At 38.5% G+C, this 14717-nt stretch overlaps 2 protein-coding genes across 2 annotated transcripts in view; one reads left to right on the top strand and one right to left on the bottom strand.

Moving 5' to 3' along the window:
* The first annotated feature begins 4252 nt into the window (after nt 1-4252).
* LOC131849710 (protein toll-like) lies at nt 4253-12542 on the top strand. The gene is made up of 8 exons (XM_059199824.1): nt 4253-5116; nt 5965-6098; nt 6797-6887; nt 7032-7050; nt 8087-8209; nt 10136-10483; nt 11020-11181; nt 11763-12542. Exons 1-8 carry the CDS (start codon nt 4476-4478, stop codon nt 12540-12542), a joined length of 2298 nt encoding a protein of 765 aa, XP_059055807.1. The 5' UTR covers nt 4253-4475.
* Nucleotides 12543-13631: 1089 nt separating this feature from the next.
* Nucleotides 13632-14717, bottom strand: part of LOC131849706 (protein toll-like) — a 28689-nt gene continuing 27603 nt past the window's right edge. Inside the window, exon 10 of the mRNA XM_059199818.1 lies at nt 13632-14501. Within this exon, the coding sequence (XP_059055801.1) occupies nt 13647-14501 (855 nt within the window). The 3' untranslated portion in view covers nt 13632-13646. The remainder of the gene's footprint in view (nt 14502-14717) is intronic.

The raw sequence follows: 14717 nt of genomic DNA, 5'->3' as shown, positions 1-14717 counted from the left end.
TTAAAAAATACAGCTGGCGCGCTGTTACGTCGTGTATTCCCGCGTTCTTGAATCCTGCGTGTGTTCTTGTTTTTGTTTTTTATAAGAATAATTATCATTGCAAAATGGAGACATGACTATAGAGCAAAGACATTAGAATAGTCTTTCTTTAATGAATATTAAGTCTTGGAAAAATGCAGCAACAGCCACTGCAATTTCTGAGAATCATTAGGTCGTTTGCATCTCTTATTATTATTACAGCCTCCAATTCCTCATTTGTTTACTAAGGACTCCTTTTTGAGAAAAGACCTCATCCAATTTCCTGCAACGGTTTCTATAAAATCCGCAGCACTATTTTATTAATCTCGACGTTTGCCTTCCGTACAAAAAACATTTAAGTGTGTCATGGTCATTACACCTTGTTAATTCATAGGTTAATGTTAATGTTATTATAGGAAATTAACTATAGTCATTTATACTCATAAAATGTACAAGAGTGATTTATAGAAATAATGTAAAAAATATTCAAATATAATATGAGTGTGATATGAAAACGTTCATAGATTACCTTTGCCGGCTCTGTTACCAATTGGATAAATAAAAGTATGTTTTTTTTTATTTGGGTATTTTTTATTCCACAGTTAGATTTTAAGGATTTGTTTTTATCCTGTTTGCTCCCTTACTTGTAATTCAATTTATTTGGACGAAATATTGCTATTAAATTATATTTAGTACCCATATAGACGACTTCCCTCGAAATTATAATTATTAAAAAAAAACACATCTATTAATGAAAACCGCACCCAAATCGGTAAAGGCGTTTCTGAGATTAACTCGGACAAACGTACAGACAAACAATCAAAAATTATAAGAATATTGTCTTGGGTTCTATTACTTTGATACAGTCCATCAATAATAGTTTTTCATATATATACAGCTAGTTGAATCAGGAATTTAGATTTACTTCTGTCCTATCAAGCGCTCGCATTTCAAGGATTCGAACCTTAAGAAGCCACTGAAACACTTGGACCAGTTATGGCAGGTAGTCGTCGCTATGCCATGCGCTGTAGTTCAATAGCAACTTGTTCGCCAGCGCGGCGAGCCTCAGATTCGTTTCTCCTCTCAGGAAGAGCATTACGCAGCTTCTCCCAGAAGTAAGAGTTTCCCCATTTTACGTAAGTGTTGGTCGTTAAGTAAGCCTTAATTTCCTTATCCAAGTTCTGATGATCCCCAACATCTTCTAGCAGCACTATAATGACACGTGAGCGACTTTCTCGCTTTGCTCTCTTATGTGCTGTTCGGAAATCCAAACGACCCCAAACTGATTCCAGGAAATTACAAGACAGGAGAAAGATAGTCCGTCGTGATTCTTCGACGGAGAGCGCCACCTGAACTGGTATCCACTCCCCGATCACCCATTCTTGGGTGTGAATGCATAGTTTAAATCCATACTCCTGACTCTCTAGTTTGGGTACCAGGTGTTCATGGACAAAATACTCATCGGCCTGAGAGTATGATACGAAGGCATCATACTTCTTGTCGCGATCTAGATTGTATTCACGGACCCAAAATAGACATCCATGTGCGTACAGAAATATCTTCACAGTTTGCTGGTGACGTGGATAACCATCAGAGAGAGAGACAAAAATTGTAAAAAAAAAAAATTTCTTTTGGTGACTCGCTGACACGCCACTAAAGAACTGTTTACATTTTACCCCGGTTTTATATTTCAACATTTTTCGTAATAGCTAATATATAATATTGAGTATTAAAAGACTATAGAATATACAAATAATACGTGTAGTGTCTTTAAAATTTATCATAATCAGACAAATCAATCGAACTGTTAATTTTATATTCTAATTCATATCCTTTACCAGATATTATATATCATAGATGAACAAGAATATTGTACGTGCAAATAATTTATGCATAATATAGCAGGTTATCTGTCAGAAACCGATGTTTAAAAACTTGTTTGCATCATAATACGACGTTCGCAATTCGCATGTGATGCTGGTACGTTGTGTAATGACTTTATTTTAGTGTATTATAACACACAATTACACTGTTGGGACGATAAGACATAAAAAAATATAATTAGTGTGGTACGTAGCCACAAAGCCAGTTTTCCTTATACAAGGTGCATTGGTCAGAATATTGGATAAAATTATAAAAGTAAGAATTACCTGTACTTAATAAAACATACCATCACATCGTTCGCCCGTTAAAATTAGGCATCTCTATTGAAGGTGTTTTAACTGATTTATTATCAGAGTGGTTGTTGCGTAATTATGTGGTTATAACGCGACACGCTTCAGTGAATACCAGGTATGTCATTATTATGATATTAAGAATTATATATATATATAGTTTTTATTCATTATTTGTTTTGGAATACAGTAGTATTGCACCTATTATCATGAGCGTCGTACCAAGTCACCGGTGTCTCTGAACTCTAATGAACCCTATGTCGCGTATTATAGCCATCATCTGACTTGAATTGTAAGCATTGAAATTACAGAGTATACACTATAAAGGTAGGATACTGAAGTCCTTCGAAATAAAAATGTATGTGGAACATCGCAACGAGCGTCGCAAATATATGTATATTAATGTCCATAACACTATTCGTGTCTATAAGAGGCGATTCCAATCATCATCATCATTGTTTGCAGATATTCAACTTTATTTTGCTGGTTAATATAGAAATATATTTATTTTGGCAGTAATAGGAAATTTTATTAGCAAAGAAAAATAGTAACCAAATTCAATAATGTTTTTCTAGACAAAATCATCAACTACAAATGGTCTTAATCACTACTATTGTGATTTTTAGCGTCGTCGTATTCTGACCTGCTCTTGTAAATACAGGACGGTCTTATCATGGGTTGAGCATAAGTTGGACATAACTTTACCTCATGTGGATCCCGGCCGTGTGCGGTGAGTTCCTATCCTCATATGACTAATTGCTAGAAAATGATATATTTTTTGCGAAACAAATGCTATTGATGGAAAAACAACCTTAACTAATATATTTTTTAGGTATAACACAGTAAACTAGTTTTCCAAGGTGCTAGTATCGCGTTAGAATATGGTACAAGGCTATTTGGAATTAAGTAAATACCTTGGAATCTATGTTGAAATCGCATTTCTGTTGTACAGCGGCTAATGTAAATATATAAAGATTTTGCAAACCACGGATATCACGTCATCACGTGACGATTGTGTAACTTCTGATGCGTTACCATTCCGACGAAACTAGGTCCCTTAATTCTTTTAAACTGTAACTCCATTATAGTTGCTTGCGGCAGAAATTGTGAGGACAAAGATTTCCACAATTACGGTTTTGTCTTATTCTTCGATTCAATGGCAAGTAAATGTTTTTACCCCAGAAATTTGCGAGGACTTTAAGGATTTCGGTGGCATTCTTCTCTTCTCTTCGTAGGCTCTCTCTTTTTACGTCAATATGATGGACTAAGATAATGTCTTATATATCATAAATGTATATGTGTGTGTATAATAACTATGAATTAGATAAACACGCACGTCTATAATAGTCTTCTTCTTAATGAACAATGAGGACTGTCCGAAAACCTGCGCTGTATAGGTGCAGCTCATTGAGGTTGGGCTTATATCAGCAACAGCTGAAATAGCTCCTATTGCCAAATTTGTATGTTTTTTTCTTATTAAGTGTATTCTTTGTAACTTAGTAATGTTGGCAATAAATGTTTTATCTAAGATGCCTGCATTGTATCCTGTAATTTCATAGCCGTATCTTTTTTTCAGCCGAAACACAGCTTACAAAGCAATCTGCTGGGCGCCTTAATTTGAGGAACTCATGCAAAACTATTTAGATAGTCTACTTTAGTTAGGTAATATTGATTATATGCTATGCTTCAGCGGTTTACTTGCTCCACATACTGTGTGACGCACAGAGCAAGTTACCGAAGTTGGCCCATCATAACTTTACCCACGTGCTGTCCGATAGCTGGACACAGTGCCCCCAGCATGCCACTAACTGCACCGCCACATACTGGGATGGTATCTACTCCATTACATATGATATTGACGGTAAGTTATGTATTGGATTATTTATTTTTAAGTTAGGCTTACCAATATACATTAGTGAAATCTACACCCAAATTTAAATTTAGTTTGAATCGTTCTTGACATTTTAAGATTTCATAAGAATCCTCTCCTGTTAATGACAAACAAACAAACACAAAACAATAAAAGAATTTCCAAAAGAGGTCCAGCCGTTCATGCGATACCAGAACCAAGGGAAATAGGGATACATTTTACTTTTGTCTAATCAGTTACAATCTTTAAAAATATGATATAGCGTTAAAATCTCTTGTCTGATTATTGCAGGTAAAAATGTTACAATTTTGTATGAAAACACAGATACCTTCAACTTCCGTTGTACCTCTGCATTGAGTCAGGATATTCTATCTAGTCACAACTTACCGGGTATAAGAAGAAAAACGAACGTTATGATTGTAAAGATATCATTCTGTGAACCACCGCATGACTCGTACTGGAATGTCTTCGAGCAATTTAACATTAGCGGCATCCAATCGCTGATGTTAGACCTGCCCGAAACAGCGTCATCTTTCACTCGTAACCATTTCGTAGGCCTGGTCAACATTACTTCTCTTAAAATAATAAAATCTTCTCCGACCGCGTTGACCTATTTCTCTGACGGCTGTTTAACACCGCTCACAAAATTGGATGTGTTATATATAGATGGTAATGTATCGCTGCCGATACTTCCTCCGGAGAATCAAATCCAAAAAGTATTTATTAGACATGGACAGAGCCGCGGGGAATTAGGTGAGTGCTCTCACTTGTTGGAGTTGACTGTGAGTGTATGGACGTGGAGTACGACATCGAAAACTCCACCACCACGCTGGCTCGCCGGCTGTCACAAGTTACAGTCTCTGGTACTTATTAACATAATGATGGATTTATGGCCACAAGATGGGGTCAGTACGACCCTCGCCGGTCTGACCGCGCTGCGGACGCTTACAATCTCCAATTGTAACCTGAAAAGTATATCTCCAGGTTTTCTTGACGACGCAATCAATTTGGTCAGCTTGGATCTCTCTAAGAATGAGTTGCTAAAATTACCCAGGTACATACATATAGTTTTAATTGCACCTTAGTTTTAATATTATATACCACAGTGATAGAAGATAGATTGTTCGTATCTTTACTAGAATACCTGATACTCTCTCAGGCTCAGGCTGAGTTATGGTGTACACCTTGTCAAAAGTCACCTCCGGCTCAGTCTCACCTCTTTCAGTCAGTTACGTTAAGTTTTGTAAGCTGGGTTTTAATTGTAGACGACTCACTAGTTGGTAAGCGTTAACTGTCGTCTTAATATATAAAGAGACAGATATCACTACACTACACCCGTGATTCCACTCATCGTTTGTCATTCCAGAGAACCAATAAATTGCTTCTTATCCTATAATTCCACTGCCTAATCGCAACTAACACCGACCACAGCAATGTACCTGTCCTATCTACATTACGCCACCAAGGAGCAGGGCATTGTCGACTACATACGGACCAGAACCTGACATGGAGGGTGACGCAGCTAGAGGCGAGTCGTAACGCGATTTTCAATGCGTTAGCGTCCTGGGTCCCAACTAATATGCTGCCCAACTGCCCACCTTCATGAAGAAGGACTACTAACCGAAGGGGGTGGTGTATCCGCGCTACCGGGGCAGATTGCCGTCGTCACTGCCGTGACAATAATCTCTTTGGCGACAGAAATAGGTGAGACTGGGGTACCCATGCAGAAGAATTTTTAACAACTGGTGCATCTTTTACTGTTTAAAATTAGGGACTAAGACAGACTATATGAGAGCAAGAGTATAATTTATGGGTTATGATCTAGTAAGGATAACGCCTGCTCTAACGTTCTAGCGTTGATGGGTAAAATTAACTGAAAATAACATATAACTGATATTTCAGTGGTGCGTTACTGCCAGTTGCGTCGACTCTACATACATTGATGCTGCAAGACAACCCCAGTCTCTCTGGTTTCTGTAGCAATGATGATGATTATGATAGTGATGATGATGACTATGATGATGCTGCCGACGACAGTGAGTACGTTTTTTTAATTTTTTTATGTCATTGAAATTTGCGTCGTTCTACTTTGTTGAAAAATAGCAAAGGTTCTGATGACCTACCAGATGGTAACTGGCAACCGTCGCCAATATATATGTATAGCAGCAAGGACCTCGTGTCATCATGCAACGCCCATGGTACACTCATGCTGTGCCGTTCCGATGTGTTAAGATGTCATGTCTCGATACAGACGACACGACATTTTACAAAGCACGTTGCTTGGCGAATGTAACAGGAGACTTGTCCATTCAAATAAATTTGTACATAGTTTCGCTCAGTATACACACTAGTGAACTCAAAATCATTATTCACTCATATTCATTATTCAGAAGAACTTTCAGCCTCTTGCGCACATCATGAGTGGTGCAGACCGGTACACCATTCCCTTATTTTTTATATGGATGAGAATGGAATGGTGCATCCACCTGCGCTAACGGTTTACGCTGGCAATGCACCAGTGGAAGATAACTAGATGAGCATGAGGTCAGGTCAGTTAGCCCATCGTGACAAATCTACCAGGAATTTATCACGATTGTTTCCAGGGGTAATCGCGTAGAGCCTGACATGGTACATTGCTAGCAATAAGATTATCAGTCCACATTCCTAACAATCCCCTTTCCCCTACACCAATTCATTATACCATTAAAAAGCAACCAAAAATTTCAATGTGTAGCGTCAGGGTTGCTCTCACTGCATTCTCTACGGGAGCTGTCGCTGGGGCACACCGGCGTTAGGCGCATCTGCCCGAGCTGGTCGCGCCACCTGCCATCATATTATTATTTTTTTTTAAACTTTTCATTTTAGGTTCTTAGTGCAATTAGCCTCACACTCATCAAGAATTCAAATTTTGATGACTACTACAGGTAAAATACACAATTGTATTTCGGTTAAAATTTAACCTCAACTAGAACATCAATTATGAAAGGTGTATGTGTGTATGTGTGTGTGTTAATATTTATAACTAGCTGTATCCGCGACTTCGTCCTCCTGGAATATAACTTTATTTTTCTAAAATAAAAGTAGCCTAAGTTACTCCTTATTATTTCAGCTACCTGCCAAAAAAAGTCCCATCAAAATCGGTCCAGCCTTTTCAGAGATTAGCCGGAAGAAACAGACAGACAGATAAAAATTTTAATTTTGGTGTATGTTGTAGTAATGTAGTTTGGTGTAATATGTAGTAGTACAAAACAGTTATTTCAATATTACAAATAGACACTCCAATTTTATTTATATGTATAGATTGTTGCTGTTTTTCTTAAATACCTGTACGTAACTGGAAAAATCGCAATTGTTACCTAGTGAACCTACACGGAGATGACGAAGTCATTTGTCACCCTTCTTAATTTACCATTCCTGACAACTTAGATGGTCAGGAAGACAACTGCATGACGGCTGATTTAAAATAAACTTTTTGTAAATCTAAATATATATAACTCAAAGGTGACTGACATAGTGATCTATCAACGCACAGCCCAAACTACTGGACGGATCGGACTGAAATTAGGTATGCAGGTAGATGTTATGACGTAGGCATCCGCTAAAAAAGAATTTTGATTAATTCTACCCTCAAGGGGATAAAATAGGGGATGAAAGTTTGTATGAAACTTTGTCAATTTTAAACCGATCACGCTGAGACTTTGCATGCATAAAGCTTCTATGACGTAAGCATCCCTTAAGAAAGTAGAAAGTATTTTGATAAATTCCACCCCTAAGGGGATAAACTAACGCGAGCGAAGCCGCGGGCAAAAGCTAGTACATACATAATATACATAAAAAACCGCAACCAGCAAAAATGTTAGTACCATGTGTTCTCGTAAGTTGCTAGATCACCGTGGCCGTTAAATTGTAAGATACTATACATATAAAAATGTAAAAATGTAAATTAAATTTTAAAAATTATTTTCAGTATACCAAATAAACAATTTTCTATACATATACAGTCTGATGTCTCTTCTTGTTTCAGTTCCGCGATATCAAGTGGCTGGGTGCTCGGACCTCCGCGCTCGAGATGTGGGCCAATAGAGTAGACAGTATCATGTACACCATGAATGATTACTTGGAGGTGACACGTGATAACTGCACAAAGGTAGATTCACTTCTCATGAGCTCAAGTTTTCCAATTTTTACTAGTGGTCGCCCAATATGGTCACTCTATTCTCCCAAATTTGAATTTTAATGACTGTATATTATTATAAACATGTTCCACTATTATTTGAAAAAATACGAGCTGAGTTTCTTTTCAGTTTTTCTCATCTCGATATCATTCCGAACTGACGGTAGATTTGACATATCATAAGAGTCTGTAATAGACCTACATGAATAAAGATATTTTGAATTTGAAATTTGAATTTTGAATGTGAAAAAATAGTCAAAATTCGACCATAATTAATTTATATTATACTAACGGTGCTCGTAGTTTCAAAAATATAGCCTATGTGTTATTCTGATGCATAAGCTATATTACTGTAAAGTTTTATCAAAATCCGTTGAGTAGTTTTTGCGTGAAAGAGTACCAAACATCCATACTCACAAACTTTCGCGTTTATAATAGTAATAAGAAATATGAACATTAAGGTTCTATTGTTATATATTTGACGACCTCGGTGGTCTAGCGGTCTAGCACAGCGCTTTACGTCCGATGGTCGCGGGTTCGATTCCTCGCACGGCACAAATTTTTGTATTCATGAGTATGATTGTTTGTATCGGTCTGTGTGTTTTCTATGTATAATATGTATGTATTTGCGAAAAAAAATTATCAGTTATCTAGTACCCGTAACACAAGCTTTAGCTAGCTTAACTTGGGACTAGATGGCGCTGTGTGAATTGTCCTGAGATTATTATTATATGTGTGTGTCTTTCAAATACATGGTATGTAATGTATTTTTATTTAATGTATTTTTTATGCATAATTAAAAAAAGTACTATTCTGCTGTTGTATATGAACTGTAAGTGTGCGAATTTCTCATACTCCTACGTCCGCGGAATTTTCTTAAAAATGGGTATAAAATTTTGTTTCACGTATTAATATAACGATTTTTCAACTAGCTAACTCCATAAATGCTGTTTTGCCATATAAATTAATAACGCTATTAAAAATAGGGGTTGGTGATAGATGGCTGAAAATATACCAAATAACTTTAAAAAATCTTTAAAAATATAAAATATGTTCAATAAAAAATTGGGTGCTATAATAGGTTCTCATCAATTTTATGCCCCTAAGTCATAATGGTCTTACCACGTAAGGCTATAAAAAATAGATAACAACTTATTCTCGGACCTATCTAGTATAGAATTTCATCAAAATGTGTTAACCCGTTTCAGGAAAGTAGGCAACAAACGCTATGACATGAGAATTAAGAATTCTTGATCTCTAATATTTCTGAGATTAGCCAATTTCGTTTCGCCATTGTATCTGTTAGAGTTCACATCAATATTGTAGAAAAATTCGATATTTTAATATGATATGAATGTAGTTTGTAAAGATTATTACAAATATTGTAAATAATAAGTTAGCGCCATTCCGATAGATCCCCCGTACAATTCAAACGGGGATCGAGCCGTGTTTCGAACCCCTAGTGGTGCCCTCAGACTAAAGTCGTATCCATCAGGTAGGAGTTGGCCTTCAGCCGCTCCATAAGTCCTTCCTTTGGTTTGGAGTGCCATCTGCACTCGCCTCCTATCGTCCGGTGAAGCTGTAAAGGCCAGCTGCGGACAACAGCATTAGAGTAGTTCGGAAAAAAAAGTAATTGAATAATCCTCTTTCGTTGGGTGAGGCACGGCATTCAGTCGACGAGCGCGAGAGTAGGAATGGGTTTATCCCGGTCTTAGTTGGGCCTGGGGGGAAGCTGCAAGTAGTGAAGGTGAATGTTAATTCATTCTAAAAGGGCCCTTTAAACCTACACCCGTGTCACAAGTCACGGGCGCTATTTGGGGTTTCCCTTCCGGTAGCCGACTTCAAAGCCTAGTCATCTTAATTAGCGCTTCTGACATAACCAACAAATCTTATCCGCAGTTCAACGTGTCAATTGGGATCAGCAAGCAGATCATATGTGACTGTCACTCGTACTGGTTCGCGCGGACCCTGGCTGAGTGCCCCGAGCACGTGACGTGGATGATAGCGCTGCGTTGTAGCACGGGCGAGCACGTGGCCGACGTGTCACTGAAATCGATGCTGTGCTCGCGGCACGCGGACGAGTGCGCGCCCGACTGCGAGTGCTACTGGAGGGAGCGCCGGAACGCCACCATCGCCAATTGCTCCAGCGTCGTCGACGGTCGGATACCACTCATCCCGCACTTGTACGAGCTGAACGCATCTTCCAGTAGAATCGATGACCTTAGCAAATTGCCCAGCACATTGATTGTATGTAGTGAACTTTTTAATATATATAATAATAGTTTGATTTATTTTGAACTAGCTGTACTCGTACCTGCGACTTCGTCCGCATGAAAAGTAACTTTATTTTCTAAAAAAAAAGATTTTTTCTAAAATAACAGTAGCCTAAGTTCTCCTTATTACCTCCTTATAACCTGCCAATAAAAGTTCCGTCAAAATCGGTTCAGCTATTTCAGAGATTAGACGAAATAAACAGACAAAAATTGTAATAAATGTTATTTTGGTGTATTTATATGCATGTAGTAAAAAACCGTTATTTTAATGTTACAAACAGACACTCCAATTTCATTTATATGTTTAACAACTAATCAATGAGAATACCTAAGTAGATGTATATTCCTTACCCGTATATCTTAATCTCTATGAATAATTAAAATGGGGAATTCATTCTTTTAATTGTTCACCTTATTCTTCTTCTATCACTTATCTAGTATCCATAACAGAAGCTTTAATATTGTATTTGGAAGTAGAGCCTAGTAACTATATAGGCATTTCATCGGCAGTACGCAGATCTGCGATACAACCAGTTGCCCCGCATGTCTGAGGAGGCCGCCGAGGAATTGTTCTCGGTGCCGGAAAGAAGACTACGTTTCGCTGGTAACCCAATAGTCTGCGACTGCGGTAATAGCCCTTTTATAGAAGCACTGCAACAGCATCGAAATCAGGTGATTTTTTTTTGTATTTGGTACAATACAAACAGGATGGTACGCGGAAACGTAGCCTATATACATGAACAGCTTCAGAGACTTCACGACATCCGTGTACCATGCATTCGAAGTCTACGCATTTGATTTTACAAAGTCTAACTCGGTACCTCTATTTTTTTAATTGGAATGGTAAACCAGCTGATGATGAACTCTGACGATGATGAATCACCATCCCTACGATGGTGATCAAAAATCTGACATGCATAAGAAGCGTAAAGATCGTTTTTTATACTACGACGGTGGTAAACAAGTATAAAGTATAGCTGATGGTTACCGTAGCCTATGGACGCCTGAAACACCAGGGGTATAATGATGGGACACTTCAAATTTGATCACTATCAATACGATGGTGAGGAAAAATCTGACGTGCACAAGAGGCGTAAAGGTCGTTTTTTATACTACGATGGTGGCAAACGAGTATATGGTATAGCTGATGGTTACCGTAGCCTATGGACGCCTGAAACATCAGTGGTATCAGGTATAGGGTATCTGGGCGTTGCAGACCGTTACGAAACTTACATTATATTATTGTATTACAGGTGCTGGATTATGATGAGTTGACGTGCATAGATGACAGAATAATAGACAGCATAGTGATCGAAGAGTTGTGCGCGCTGAGTTCGACTCTTATCTTGGTGTATGGCCTAACTCCGGTGGTCGTGCTGCTATTGTTCATATTGCTCGTGTTTGGGGTGTTTTCGCGACACCAAGAGACTGTAAAGATATACCTTTACGCACGCCGTTGGTGTCTGTGCTGTATTCGAGAACATCATATCGACCAACATAAGGAGTATGACGCATTCGTGTCATACTCGCACGCCGACGAGCAGTTCGTCTACGAACATCTAATTCCGCAGCTTGAAGGCGAACCACACTGCTTCAGATTGTGCGTCCACACTAGAGACTGGGTGATAGGCGAGTGGATACCCGTACAGATAGCCCACTCGGTCGACGAGTCTCGTCGAACTATTATTCTGCTATCGCAAAACTTCTTGGAATCTGTATGGGGCCGTCTCGAGTTTCGCACCGCACATAAAAGGGCGATGAGTGAGGGTCTATCCCGTGTTATAGTCGTTTTGCTCGAAGATGTCGGTGATCATCCCAATTTGGACAAGGAGCTGAAAGCATATCTCACCACGAATACTTACGTTAAGTGGGGAGATCCTCATTTCTGGGAGAAGTTGCGAAGTGCACTTCCTCAGCGAAGAAATGAGCGTGAAGCACGTCGTGCCGGCGAGGAGGTCGCCCTTGAGCTGCTGCGGATGGAAGAGCGACGCCCTCCAGCTATATGTGCTCCTCCTGCTTCGTCTAATACTTAATGAACTAAGCAAAATCAGATCTAAGTACAGTAATAGTACGTCTTAAGAAATAGTTAAATTATTTGATTAAAATGAAAAGCGGTGAAACAGAAATACGAGTCTGTTTAATATTTATTTATTCAGTAACAATTTATAGTGTGTTTGAAATTATAAAATTTTTGCTGCTAAGAAATTCATCAACACTGTAAAATGATTGCTCCAACAGAAAACAACGCAACCTCCTCCTAAAAAGCTTTCAATTATCTATTTTCTTTAAACTATTGGCCAAAGAATTATAAAGACTTACTGCTTGGAAACCCCCACCATGCTTCACAATATTAAGGTTTGGTTTTATAATGTTAGGGTAATCCATTCTGCGAGTACTTTCCCTTATGTCTATGTATATGTTTACGTAAAATATTTTACATAATCTATATTATGAATGACTGATAAATCTAGTACTAGTTAGTATTTATTCTAATAAGTGATCGAATAACTCTAATAAGTGTAAGAAGCATTTGTATTTAAATTACTTCTGATTATTTTAATTCATAATAAAGAAAATAAAGACATTTTTTATAACACAGGAGACGTTGTTTTATAAACAATTGAAAGGGAAATTTCAAGTACGTTGTCGGCGGACAACGGAATTTTTAAAAAGAAATAAGCTTTGTCTTGAAGGTTTAATCGTATCGGTTCGGAAATACCATTGGAAGGTGATTCCACAATGTGGTTGTGCGTGGCAAAAATAATGCTAACCTTAATGTGGGAATTTGAAGAGACTAAAAATTACATTTACCTCTTTGGTAGTATAATTATTTTACTTTTTGTATGCTGTCAAATACATTGTTGTTTAATTAAGTAGTAAAACGCTTCTATGCACAGTGACATAGGCAAACACACAATCAGAAAATATTATAAAACACTTTATTTCCTACCGCAAGCATATACAGTCATTTTTCTAAAAATGTAATTGTTATTTTATCAACTGAGCATTTTTATCTGGCTAAGATATAATGAAAAATATACATTACGTTACAAAATTAATCAATTTTACGGTGGGGAAGACATGTCTTATTAACTAGTACATTATTAATGCTAAATCAATTAAAGTTATCAAAAAAATCAGTTCGAAATTTCTTCTGCAACTATCGCCGGTGCAGCTTCGATGCATAACATCTGCGGGGCCGGCAGTGCAGCGGTTGGAACCACGGTCCGCCCAGGGTCCTCATTCCTGATAGCCGTTTGCGACATTATGTGAAACAGGTCCCGTGCCACCTCTTCACCAGCTCTACGAGCCCTCATCTCACCACGTCGGTGAGGCAGAGCGTACCTCAGCTTATCCCAAAAGTATGGATCACCCCACTTCACATATGTATTCGAGGCGAGATACGCTTTTAACTCTCCATCCAATTCTTCGTGATCTTGTACCTCCTCTAGCAAAATTATGATAACCCGGGCCCGTCCCTCCTGCATGGCGTTTATGTGTGCCGTTCGGAACTCTAGCCGGCCCCATACTGAGCTAAGAAAGCTGCGGGACAGCACTATAATAGTTCGCCGCGATTGCTCCACCGAAGCTGCGATCTGCGTCGGAATCCACTCACCGAGCACCCAGTCGCGGGAGTGGATGCACAGCTTGAAGCCGTACGGTTCTCGTTCAAGCTCCACAGCCAGGATCTGGTGAACGAACTGTTTGTCGTCGTGTGAGAACGAAACGAACGCGTCAAACACCTTGTCACGGTCCAATTCATCTTCCCGCACCCAACACATGCAGACGCCACGTGCGTACAGCTGTACCTTTAATTCATGTCGGTAATAGTAACAAAGGCCGGACGTCACTAACAATGCTATAAGAAACACCACTACTGGGGCAAGGCTGTACAGCAGGAGTGCAGGTGGAGGCAACGCGCACAGATCTTCTATATTGACGGATGTCAGCGGGGTCTCGTCAAGGCAAGTCGTCAAATTGTAGTCCAAAACCTATGTCAATAATAAATGTGATATGTATGTATAAGTAATCATTGAAATACAGTCAGCCAGGACTAGTACCTGTGAATTTTGTTAATATTACAGTAGTTATTTGTTTTAATAGCGTTAACAAATATATAATCAATCCTGTTATCCCAGATGAAGTATTTTTAAAGGAGTTTGTTTAAAGGAGGTTATTATTCGGTGCTAAAAAGACTTATAGGACAG

Source organism: Achroia grisella, unplaced genomic scaffold (assembly GCF_030625045.1).
Source record: "Achroia grisella isolate CSIRO2021 unplaced genomic scaffold, CSIRO_AGI_Agris_v1 utg660, whole genome shotgun sequence".
NCBI lineage: Eukaryota > Metazoa > Arthropoda > Insecta > Lepidoptera > Pyralidae > Achroia > Achroia grisella.
Note: the sequence above shows the minus strand (reverse complement) of the source record. Positions and strands in the feature narration are given on the sequence as shown.